A 13,126-nucleotide genomic window follows, 5' to 3' on the forward strand; every position below is an offset into this window, starting at 1 on the left:
CAACAACAACAACAACATTATTAAGCTTCATGTCCATTTTTGGTAGGAGGGGTGGTGGAACCAAGATGAGATCCCAAATAGAACAGATTCCCGCCCCACCCCTCCCTCCCTCCCTCCCTCCCTCCCTCCCTCCCTCCCTCCCTCCCTCCCTCCCTCCCTCCCTTCCTTCCTTCCTTCCTTCCTTCCTTCCTTCCTTCCTTCCTTCCTTCCTTCCTTAATCGAGCTTTTAAATTGCGCTGGGTCCCGCGCCGCCCTCTCTCCCTCCCCGCATCCTTTCCCGGCGGTCCCATCCCAGCCGCGCAGGCCGGGGATGCGGTTGCCCTGGCAACAGAGCCCAGCATCTCGGGTCGCCTAGCAACCGGCTCTCCCCGGCTTCCTTTCCCCGCCTGCTCCGCGCCGTCCCTCTTTCTCTCTCCTCTCCTCTCTCTCTCTCTCCCCGTCTCTCCTCCCACCCGGCGCTGGGATCAAGCCAGGCGGGGAATGCGCAAGCTCGGCCCGGCCAGAACGGACGCCCCGAGTCCCTCGGCATCATGGCGCTTTGGCGGCCGGCGCTGCTGCTCCTCCTGCTCCGTGAGTCTCGCCCGGTTGGTCGTGTGTGTGTATGCGGGGAACGGGGATCCCTCGGTGGAGGGAGAGGAGGCGAGCCGGACCCAAAGGAGAACCCGGGCGGGGTCTTTCCAAGCGGGAGGGAAGGAAACCGGGAAAGGGTGGGGGGGGAATCATTCTTTCCCGGTCTTCACAGCCTCCTTTTCTCCTCTCCGAGGTCCCATTGTTTCCAGCATCCGCCAGTTGCAAAGTTAGGCGATGCAGGGTTGGGGGATTGAGGGGGTGGTAAGGGGGGGTCTTTGGGGAGTTTGTCTCCCTAACCCATCATCCTTGGGCAGAGAGTTCCTGAAACAATAGGCCCTAGGCGTGCTTTCCCCAAGGGTTGGTTGTGTGCCTTACAAGGGGGAGGAAAACTTTCCTCCACTCCAGCATCTGGGACAAAGGGAAAGGAGTTGTAACTGCTTGGGGGAGGGGAAAAAGTTTTGTTTTGTTTTTTTGCTCTTTTCAAGGCCTAAACCAAAAGATTTGTGAGTTGGGAGATTGTAGGATTCTCCACAAAACAAAGGCGCTGAATGCAATAATATTTGGCGGCTGCCTGGCTCAGAAGTATCTCCTAAGTAGCTGTCAGACCTACACACCCACACACCCTCCTCTGTAGTTGTTCGTTCAACTATACCCGTTGGATGTTGTCCTGGTGAGCTTCTCCTGAGTTAGTACAAAATGTATATTCTTAGGAAGGGAAGGGAAGGGAAGGGAAGGGAGGGAGGGAGGGAGGGAGGGAGGGAGGAAGGAAGGAAGGAAGGAAGGAAGGAAGGAAGGAAGGAAGGAAGGAAGGAAGGAAGGAAGGAAGGATGGATTTTTTCCTGGAGCTGTGGGTGCTCCGTTACTGGAGATTGTGGTTGGTACAAATACTTTGGAATATGCAAAAAAAGAATAAGAAATAAAATAATATTTATCATGTATATTGGGAAAGAAAGAAAGAAGGAAAGAAGGAAAGAAAGAAAGAAAGGAAGGAAGGAAGGAAGGAAGAAAGAGAAAGAAAGAAAGAAAGAGAAAGAAAGAGAAAGAAAGAGAAAGAAAGAAAGAAACGGGGGGAAGGAGGGAGGAAAAGGGAGGGAAGGAGGGAGAGAGGGAAGGAAGGAAGGAAGGTGGGAAGTTTGCTGATAGGCCTTTTTGTCTCACTTAACAGAAACAGAAATTTGTGGCTCAGTTGCGGTCGTGAGTTGAGGACTACCTGTACATTTGAAATATGTAAAAAAAAATTAAAAGTTGAGGTTGTAATGTTACTGTGAGGTTCTACTGTGCTAAAAAGAGTCAGTGCTTTTCTTTTGTTTTTTCCCCCTCTTAACCCTACACGTCTTTCTTTCCTCTTTTCCCTCCCTCATTTTTGCTCTCTCTTCATTTTCATTTGTATTTTATTCTTCAACAAGTCTCATAAAAAATATATCAGTTTCTTTTTCTTTTTTTTAAAGAACAGCTGGCACATTTGCTTCATTTGCTTTGCTCAAAACTATTTTGGGGAGTTGGATAAAGCAAAGCCAGAAAAAACAACACGAGTGGAAAGTTTTACTTCGAACTGAGCCACGCTTCCTCCATCTGTACACCATTTCGAATGTACACATATTTAACACTTGTGGAAGACACACAGTGGTGCTATATGTGTGTGTGTGTGTGTGGATGGTATTTTGCCCCTCCCGATGGTTTGCGTTCTTTATCATCTTTGCAGGAGACAATTTTTACTCCTGTCCCGTTATACAAAAACATGAATTTCCTCGTCTCCCCTCCCTCCCCAAAATCTTCTAAGTGTTTCTGGGCTTATCTTGAGGAGGAGAGATTTAGGAATGTGCAGCTTGACCAGCTCAGAGTAGTAGCTGATATTAGATCCATCTTCACTTGGCAACAGAGAGACTCATTGTTCTGTGGGGGGGCCCCGTTTGCAAATGCTTGCAGCTTTAATTGCAAAAACATTTGCTAATTCCATTCATGAATTAGTTAGGGCTTGCTTGGGGTTTAGGCTAAAAATAAAGGGCCAGATAGGGCAGCTTGGGGTGGGTTTTGTTCTAGGGGAATGTTCAGCTAACATACATACTTTCTATCTCAGAGGGTAGATGCCCCTGGGTAAAATATAACAAATAGATGAGATTAGCGGAGTGGTTTGGAATTTGCCGATTCTTATTGAGAAAATGAGTGCATTAAGGAAATAGCACAGACTTCCTGATGGTCACTTCCAGGGACCACACATATTTCCTTGCAAAATATACAGAGAACTGTATGAGTGGCTGATCACAATCTCACACAGCTTCCTTGCTAACATGATGTTTTGGGCAGAATGGGGGATAAATTTTATTTATTTACTTACATAGTTGGGCTGAGCTATGAGCAGTTTTGCAATTTGGTGGCAAACATTTTGTCACCATTCGAGGAGATGTCGTCCGTGCGCTTCAAATTGTGCTCCGTCTGTCAGAGCGCTGATCTTTCAATACCTTTAGTACCAAATTAGCGTGGATGTAATAGAGCAGAACAGAACAGAATAGAATAGAATTCTTTATTGACCGAGTATGATTGGACACACAAGAAATTTGTCTTTGGTGCATAAGCTCTCAGTCTACATAAAGAAAATTAAAATAGAATACTTTCATCAAGAATCATAAGATACAACATTTAGTGATAAGTCATAGGTTACTAATAAACAGTCAAATTATACTAACAAACAAATAGAACACTATTGTTAGCTTTCCAAATACCATGTAAAATTAAATCAGAGTCGAAGCCAAAACTATGCTTAAAGTTCCAATTTAATAAAGCAGGCATGTTGGCATAGTGCTATGGGATTCCGACTCTGGAAGTTACATCAGAATCCCACCCAGTTAAAAGTTCATGATCTTGCCCCCACACCCACAGTCCATCACATGGTCCAATCTTCTTCTTCCATGCTGGCGTCTATGCCTAACTGCTTCCAATCAGGTGTAAAGGTTTGGGAGACAAAAGATGACCTTGAACTTCTAGGAAGGAATTTTTTATTTTGAAAACAACACATTCTACCCTTTGCTAAATCCCCCCCCCCCCTTAATAAGATTGTGGCAGGCCAAAGATTCTTAAAGGAACCGCTGCAGGTCTGACAACTATAAATTTTAAAGATGCAAGCAACGTGGTTATAGTCATAAGTGGAAAGAGATAGGCACTAGGAAGGAAGAGAAGAATAATATGTAATTTGCATCACATCAAAATACCAGGGCTTGGGCCGACGAGCACAATTCAAAGCTCACTGATAACGTCTCCTCGAATGGTGACAAAAACGTTTGCCACCCAATTGCAAATTGCTCGGAGCCAAGACCAACGGCCCAACTACCAACCTGAACTACTTATTTTCAAATACATTTCAACCCCTTACATATTTATTCAGTTCTTTGGCCATCCGAATCCACAGGGACTCTGAACGGCTCTCTGTTTACAAATTTTTTTTTAAATTAAATTAAAAAGAAGACCAGGACAGAAGGAAGCGGCCCTCTGATATCCAATGATGAAATATTGAAATGTTGATTTCCAGTCCTTGCTTCTCTTTAAGCAATCCTGATTTGCCAGGCTATTCTAAGATAGTCCCAACGCATCACCTGAGTCAGAGAGCAAAGGTATGATGCAGTGGTACAATTCAGGCGGTTCTATCTGGTTTGGGTGAACCGGTAGCGGTGACGGCAAGAGGCTCCGCCCACCCACCCGGACATCATCACGCCCCGTTTTTAAAGCTCTGCGCATGCGTGTAGTTGGCGCGTGCGCTCACATTTGTGAACCGGTAGCGAAGGTAAGTTGATTTCACCCCTGGTATGATGGCAAAAATCCTGTGGACTAGGGAAATGTTTTTTTCCTTCTTCTTTTTTTTAATTTCTCCAGCAGGCCAATCATTAGAACAAATTTTCGAGCGGACTTACCGTCCAGTTCTGAGTTTTGAATTGCGCCCTAGTTTCCTAACCGACCCATCCAATATATTTTGTCGGGACGGATGGTTTCCAAATTCTAATTTCTTCCTTTGCAAAATTTGCAGGGCTGGTTTCAGTCCCCACCCACGAAGCGGTCTGGGATTTAAAGCCACCACAAATAAGAAATCCCTTGATTTCCCCCTTCACCACAGTTCCTGAAAATCCAGTTTTGAGTTGTGTGGGATCCCTTCCCAGAGACCTTAGTCTTGCCCCAAATAATCACAATCCTTTGGGCAACGGGTTAAAACTTTGCTAATCTCCCGGGCCTTTGATGTCAAGGCATAAAGATCTTGCTTATTAAATTCACTGCTGCTGCTTGTCTGCTGTTATTATTGGCTTAGCCTTTTATGTGATATTTTAGGCTTGTTTTAACTGTGCTGTTAGCTGCTCAAACACCCAGTCTGGCGATAAGGCGAGGCATCTCTGGTTTTTAAAACAGAGCAAATGTTGTTTGGATGTGATCAGGGGAGAGATAGAGAGAGAAAAAGCTTTGGTACAAGCAATTAAAAATTAATTGAGGTTTGTTTATGCTGGTTTTTCTCCCCTGCTACTTCCCCCCAAAAAGCGCTTTATGGTAATAAAAATCAATGGGACGTATAGACGACAACTCTATTTGTAGGCTGATAAAACAGGGACAAAAAAACAAGACCGATACAAGAATTTGTTTCAGGCATGACAAATCTGCTTTTTGGCTTGCTGAGTTATGGGAAATAATTCTTAACCGGTCTCCCCATCGTTCTTTTAAATCAATTGACTGTGAAAGAGTCTTGTTGCGATGAAAACGTGAGACCAAAAGTTGATTAAAAACGGAGGGAACCAAGTTAAGGTTTGGAATCTCCTTGCTGAAAATTATTTCTGACTTTCGGTCTCTTAAAGTTCTAACCCTTCGCGATGATTATTATTATTATTATCATCATCATCATCATCATCATCATCGCTGGAGCTGTAGTTTGCAGTCTTAATTCAAGCAGGCTTTTGGTTCAGGTATTGCATCCGAGTAAATGGGTGTTACGGTTTTGTGGGTGTCCAGTTAGAATAACAGTGTTGGAAGGGGCCTTGGAGGTCTTCTAGTCCAACCCCCTGCTTAGGCAGGAAACCCTACACCACTTCAGGCAAATGGCTATCCAACATCTTCTTAAAAACTTCCAGTGTTGGAGCATTCACAACTTCTGCAGGCAACTTCTGTTCCACTGTTTAATTGTTCTAACTGTCAGGAAATTCTTCCTTAGTTCTAGGTTAATGGAATGGAAGAGAAGAGTTGGAAGGGACCTTGGAGGTCTCCTAGTCCAACCCCCTGCTTAGGCAGGAAACCCTACACCACTTCAGACAAATGGTTATCCAACATCTTCTTAAAAACTTCCAGTGTTGGAGCATTCCCAACTTCTGGAGGCAAGTTGTTCCACTGGTTAATTGTTCTAACTGTCAGGAAATTCCTCCTTAGTTCTAAGTTGCTTCTCTCCTTTATTAGTTTCCCCCCATTGCTTCTTACCACCCATTTTATGGTTTCATTTTTTAAAATTATGACTTTTTTTTTTCTGTGTGGTTCTCCCTCCCCCCCCCCATTTTATGAACGACCCAGGGTCACTGGGTCACCTTATACAAATTTAATAAAGGAATAAATAATTTATTTAGGGAAATTCCTCTGGCCTCCGGAGCTAAGCAGGGTCAAATCTGTTTACGTGGGAACCACTAGTAGGAATTCCTGACATGTAGGCAAGCAAAGAACATCCCAGAAAAAGGCAAAAGAAACTGCTTCCGTTGTGTTGCCAAGACAACTATAGCACAAACACGTATGTAAAGACATCTTTTTATCTTTAAAAGTTCTTATTTTTTTTAACCCTTTTTCCCGCCTGGTGAAATCCATCCACGCACTCTTTCACGACCAGCCTTAACTTCTTGAGAACTTCACCTGCTCCTGCAGATTCTCTGTGGGTCGTGTGCCCCCTCAAATAGCTGAGAGTTTTGGGATTCTCCGAAGACCCAAATAGGTTTTGTGCCCACAAAAGCCTTCTTTTTGTAGCATTCTGATCAGAATGTCCCGAGACAATCCCCTCTTTTTACAGAGATCCAGCTGTCCTTCAAGGAAGCAAGTGGTGCAAACCAGCTGTCCACGCTTGTGTTCGGTCCTTTTTGGCTTTTTTCTAGCCTAGTGGATTTGACCTCCTGATGGAGGGCCCCAAGCTGCGTCACCGTTGATTAAAAAATAAGGCCCAAATGGATTGCTTGGAATTGTTGTTTTAAGTACATTCCGAAGTTTCTCCTAGAGTTGTAAACAACTCTAGGCTTGTCGCGTTGTAAGAATTGGTTTTTTCCCCACGCGTTTTCTAGCTCTGGCCAAGAATGTGTGATATTAGCAAGCTGTCTTTGGACATCTTCTCCAAGCCGCGTTGTTTATTATGTAAATGGCTTTGAGTTCACGGAGAATTGCGTGCACATTTGTGCCGAGTCTTTGTCCATCGAGAAGCGAAGTCAGAAGAGCCATCCTCGGAATTATTCGGCTTTCTTTCACCCGACTGTGTCTTCTCCCTCTATCCCTCCCAAACGGTGGCTGTTGCGGGTCCTTCTCACAATTGCACACCTTCTCGACAGTGCCACACGGCTTCGGATGTCCATGACGAATAAGGGTTGACGTGGTGAAGAGGTTCGGCCTGAGAATTTACAGATTATAGATTAAGAGAATCGGAAGGGACCTTGTAGGTCACCTAGTCCAACCCTCCACCCAAGCAGGAGATCCTCTACCATTTCTGACAGATGGCAGTCAAGTCTCTTCTTGAAAGCTTCCAGGGAGGAAGCTCCCGCAACTTCCGAAGGCAACTTCTGTTCCATTGGTTGATTTGTTCATTTTCTGTCAGAAAATTCTCCTTATTTCCAGGTTGAATCTCTCCTTGGTCAGTTTCCATCCATTATTCCTTGTCGGGCCTTCGGGTGCTTTGCGGAAAAACTGGACTACACCGACCATCCTTCCCACCTAGCAAGACCTGCGGGTGTACAAGGCCAGGTACCGGTGCCTGGAGGCTCAGTGAGCTGAGATGGTCAGCCAGTTCCAGGCTATGATGCAGTCCCACTGGAACGAGGCCCTCCGGCTCTTCACCACCAGCGGTGCTTCCCTCCAGCCTTCCCCCAAAGCCCCCCACCAGGTGGCTGAAGCAGACCCCAAGTCAGAATTTCTGCCCCCCCCCCGACCCTCACAGAAAGATCTCGAAGGAGGAACACAAGTGTTCATTGCACGTATCCGACCCAGGGGCCGTAGTTTGAGGACTCCCGATTTAGTGCAATATAAAAAATAGAAATAAATTTTCTGCGGACCACCAAAATGTTCTCATGGACCACCACATTCTTTGCGTTTTAAACAAAATGCAAGCAATCCAGGTTTATTCGCCTTCCCTCCAGTAACTGCCCCCTAAGTTGCTAAATTCCCCTGCAACAAAGTTTGGGAGAAAAACCAACAGACAAACAATGGGAGCTTACATCCACGAGGGAGTTTGGAGAAAGTTTTGCTTCCTAACAAATCTGCCTCTTCTCTTGGCATCCTTTGTCATCACTCCCACCCACCCCCGTCCCACCCCCCACCCCCTTACCCGGCTGGCTTTCCTACAATTTAGTCCTGTGTGTGGGTGTGCTGAGGCAGAAATGGGTGTTTAAATTCAAAAGTCCCGTTTCACAGCTGATTGCACTCGTGTCCGGCTAGGAATGCATTCAAACATTTTCTAAAGCTCGGCTGAGTTGCAGCCCAGGGCAGAGAGTGGGATAAGCTCTGATTCAGAATGCCTTTCCTGGGCTTTGCTGTTCCAAAATAATAATAATAAATCCCCTGGGTTGTAGAAAGGTTGAGGACAAAGAGATCCCTTTGTATTTTAAACACTCAACAATCTCTGGAATGGTATTGGAGAGCCAGTATTGTGTAGTGGTTAAAGTGCCGGTCTAGAAATCAGGAGACTGGGAGTTCTAGTCCCACCTCACTCATGAAAGGTAGCCAAACGACTTGGGGCCAATCCCCAGAGATGGTGAATTCTAATCCTGTCTTGGGCTTGAAAACCTAATTTATGACTTGGGGCCAATCACTAGGAGACTGTGAGTTATAGTCCTGATTTAGGCATGAAAGCTGGCTGGGTGACTTTGGGCCAATCACCAGGAGACTGTGAGTTATAGTCCTGCCTTAGGCTTGAAAACCAACTGGGGACTTTGGGCCAATCACCAGGAGACTGTGAGCTCTAGTCCTATCTTAAGCATGAAAGCTTGCTGGGTGACTTTGGACCAATCACCAGGAGACTGTGAGTTATAGTCCTGCCTTAGGCTTCAAAAACCAACTGGGGACTTTGGGCCAATCACCAGGAGACTGTGAGTTCTAGTCTTATCTTAAGCATGAAAGCTGGCTGGGTGACTTTGGACCAATCACCAGGAGACTGTGAGTTATAGTCCTGTCTTAGGCATGAAAGCTAGTTGGGTAACTGTGAACCAATCACCAAGGAGACTGTGAGTTCTAGTCCTGCCTTAGGCATAAAACCAGGAGACTGTGAGTTCTAGTCCTACATCAGACATGAAAGCTACTTAAGGGCTTTAAGCCAATCACCAGGAGATGGTGAGTTCTAGTCCCACCTTAGGCAATTTTTACATGTTGTCTTCTTAAGAGTAACTTAAGAGTGAATTGGGTCTCTGCAGTGGTAGTCCAGCATCCTAACCAGTCCCCCCATTGGCCTTAGGAGACCCCGTAACGAGAAAGTATGAGTGATGGCAATGCTTTTTACAGATATAGGAAGTGGCTCCCAGATGGTCCTACAGAAATAAATCTGGATGGACATCCATTAATTCTCAGATCATCCTACTAAAAGTAAATAAAAATAATGACCTGCCTGATTCCATAGCAGAAGGGCCCCAGGCCATCATGCAATATTACCAAATTAATGTTTCTCGCAGGATTGCAAATATATTTAGATTATACCCTCGGAAGGGCGTCTTAAAAATGCATTCCTGTATCGTATGCATTTTAAAGTCTCCCCCCCACCTCGGCCGCCACATTTGCATTGCTGGACAGACCCTATTTCAAGGCTTCCCAAAAAAAAGGGGAAGGAAAAAATAATCTAAAAGATAAGGGCCTCCTTTTACTCAATGCTCATGGAAACAATGCTTTCTTTGCATATAGATTTCATGGGAGATTAGTTTATTTGCCCAGCTTCCTGATTCTTCCCTCCCAGAGAATTAGGCGATGGTGCTACGTTTAGAAATAAGTCCCATTCCTCTCCCCCAACCCTTCCTCCCCCCTCCCCCCCCCGATTTCAGATTAACAGAGTTGGAAGGGACCTTGTAGGTCATCTAGTCCGCCCCCACTCAGGCAGGAGACTATACACCATTTCTGACAAATGGCAGTCCAGTCTCTTCTTGAAAGCCTCAAGTGATGAAGGCAACTTCTGTTCCATGGGTTGATTGTTCTCACTGTCAAAAGGTTGAATCTCTCCTTGCTCAGTTCCCATCCATAATTCCCTGTCTGGCCTTCGGGTACTTTGGAAAATAGCTTGACCTCTTCCTCTCTGTGGCAGCCCCTCAAATATTGGAAGATTGCTCTCATGTCTCCCCTGGTCCTTCTCTTCCCTAGACTAGCCATGCCCAGTTCCTGCAACTGTTCATCATATGTTTGAGCCTCCAGTCCCCTAATCATCCTGGTTGCTCTTCTCTGCACTCTTTCTAGAGTCTCCACATCTTTTTTATAATGTGTTGACCAAAACTGGATGCACTGTTCTCGGTGTGGTCTTACTAAGGCTTTATAGTGTGGTATTAGTACCTTACTTGATCTTGATTGTATCCCTCTGTTACTGCAACTTAGGATTGCATTGGCTTTTTTGGCTGCCGCTGCAGCCAAATTTTTTTTTGGGGGGGGAATCAATAAAATGTTTTTATTCTTCTAATAAAAGTAAGTGGTTCCAAAAATCTTCTCCAAGGTTATTTCAGTCACTTAAGTTTAAATTTATTTAAATGGTGCTTGTCCTTCCCATTCTGGCAAATATTCAACGTGCCTTGCCAAATTTTTTAAACTCCCTGTCAGAGTTTGGGGTTTCATTCAGGCCTGGGTTGCGCAAGGATAAAATAAAATAAAAATGGGCCATTTTTTTCAGTGCTTTTGTAACTTTAGACAATCACTAAATGACCTGCTTTAACTACTTGTTTAAGAGGAAGAGGCTTCCATAGACTCAGAATAGAGAAAGTTAAAAAGCCGCTTCCTTTTCAATTGTCCCAGATGATCTAGGACCGCTATTCCCTAAAATCCTAAATAGATTTGTGTCATCACTCCCTTGCCCCAGGAATAAAGCGAAAGATTTAGATCAGGGGCATCAAACTGGATTTCTTCTCAGCATTGTTGTTCTCCTCCGTGGGCCAGCCGCAGGGGCGGTGCGGGGGGAGGGGGAGATGGGACAGATGCAGGGGTGAAATCCAGCAGGTTCTGGAGAACCGGTAGCGGAAATTTTGAGTAATTTGAAGAACCGGTAGCAGAAACTTTGAGTAATTTGGAGAACCGGTATTTTGAGTAATTTGGAGAACCAGTAGCAGAAACTTTGAGTAATTTGAAGAACCGGTAGCAGAAACTTTGAGTAATTTGGAGAACCGGTAGCAGAAACTTTGAGTAATTTGAAGAACCGGTAGCAGAAACTTTGAGTAATTTGAAGAACCGGTAGCAGAAACTTTGAGTAATTTGAAGAACCGGTAGTGGAAATTTTGAGTAATTTGGAGAACCGGTAGCAGAAACTTTGAGTAATTTGGAGAACCAGTAGCAGAAACTTTGAGTAATTTGGAGAACCGGTAGCAGAAATTTTAAGTAATTTGGAGAACCGGTAGCAGAAACTTTAAGTAATTTGGAGAACCGGTAGCAGAAACTTTGAGTAATTTGGAGAACCGGTAGTGGAAATTTTAAGTAATTTGGAGAACCGGTAGTGGAAACCTTGAGTAATTTGGAGAATCGGTAGCAGAAACTTTGAGTAATTTGGAGAACCGGTAGCAGAAACTTTGAGTAATTTGGAGAACCGGTAGCAGAAACTTTGAGTAATTTGGAGAACCGGTAGCAGAAACTTTGAGTAATTTGAAGAACCGGTAGCAGAAACCTTGAGTAATTTGGAGAACCGGTAGCAGAAACCTTGAGTAATTTGGAGAACCGGTAGCAGAAACTTTGAGTAATTTGGAGAACTGGTAGCAGAAATTTTAAGTAATTTGGAGAACCGGTAGCAGAAACTTTAAGTAATTTGGAGAACCGGTAGCAGAAACTTTGAGTAATTTGGAGAACCGGTAGTGGAAATTTTAAGTAATTTGGAGAACCGGTAGTGGAAACCTTGAGTAATTTGGAGAACCGGTAGCAGAAACTTTGAGTAATTTGGAGAACCGGTAGCAGAAACTTTGAGTAATTTGGAGAACCGGTAGCAGAAACTTTGAGTAATTTGTAGAACCGGTAGTAGAAACTTTGAGTAATTTGGAGAACCGGTAGCAGAAACTTTGAGTAATTTGGAGAACCGGTAGCAGAAACTTTGAGTAATTTGGAGAACCGGTAGCAGAAACTTTGAGTAATTTGGAGAACCGGTAGCAGAAACTTTGAGTAATTTGGAGAACCGGTAGCAGAAACTTTGAGTAATTTGGAGAACTGGTAGCAGAAACTTTGAGTAATTTGGAGAACCGGTAGCAGAAACTTTGAGTAATTTGGAGAACCGGTAGCAGAAACTTTGAGTAATTTGGAGAACCGGTAGCAGAAACTTTGAGTAATTTGGAGAACCGGTAGCAGAAACTTTGAGTAATTTGGAGAACCGGTAGCAGAAATTTTGAGTAATTTGGAGAACCGGTAGCAGAAATTTTGAATAGTTCAGAGAACCGGCAAATGCCACCTCTGGCTGGCCCCAGAGTAGGGTGGGAATGAAGAAAATAAAACTGGACAGCTCAAACCACAGTTAAAATTAGCATTTCATAATAAACTCTCCCCCCCCACACACGCTATTTTTATCTTCGGCAAACCTCCAGAAGCAGATAATTACGACCTCCCCGCTGTTTTCCTCCAGATCCAAAGGATTTGGGGAAACATTTCTCAAACGTTTCTCTTTTGATGCTCCTTTTTTTTGGGGGGGGGGGGATAGTTCCGCTCAGAGGGAGTAGAACTTCCAAATGCAGGAACACTCTACCTGCAAGGGGCTGACTCTTAAGGGGAAATCACCCGTCAGGAAGGTGTTTGCACATGCCGGTCCCTGGGGGTTTCCGAGAGAGAAACAGAAAAAGGGGTTCGCTCTCTTTAGATGCTGCGTGTGGCCTAAAGCAGCCACGGCGGTTTCTTAAATTCTTAATCTCTGCGTTTCAACCCGTCGTGCAAAAATAATAATAATAATATGGCTGATTGTGATGGGTTGTTGGCAGGGCAAACCCTTGTCTTCTGTTCTTCTTCGAAGCTTCTGGCCTCTGGGCTTAAGCAGGTATTTTAAAACAAATTGTTGCTGCGTCTGTAGATTTCGGAGAGAGATTAGCCTGGGAAAGAGTTGGTAATTGGGTCCTTCACCTTAGGAAGACGAGGAGTTGATCCCAAAGAGTTGTTTTAAGAATATATGCCACTGTTTGGGCTAAAGATAATTACAAAGTGAGGGGGAAAA

At 44.6% G+C, this 13,126-nt stretch overlaps 1 protein-coding gene across 1 annotated transcript in view; it reads left to right on the forward strand.

Annotated features, from left to right (window-relative positions):
- The first annotated feature begins 451 nt into the window (after positions 1–451).
- Positions 452–13,126, forward strand: part of JAM3 (junctional adhesion molecule 3) — a 40,421-nt gene continuing 27,746 nt past the window's right edge. Inside the window, exon 1 of the mRNA XM_087706382.1 lies at positions 452–570. Coding sequence (XP_087562508.1) covers positions 531–570 — 40 coding nt within the window. The 5' untranslated portion in view covers positions 452–530. The remainder of the gene's footprint in view (positions 571–13,126) is intronic.

Source organism: Thamnophis sirtalis, unplaced genomic scaffold, assembly GCF_051295495.1.
Source record: "Thamnophis sirtalis isolate CommonGarterSnake01/CBP01778 unplaced genomic scaffold, rThaSir2_p1.2 scaffold_2, whole genome shotgun sequence".
NCBI classification, from domain to species: Eukaryota; Metazoa; Chordata; class Lepidosauria; order Squamata; family Natricidae; genus Thamnophis; species Thamnophis sirtalis.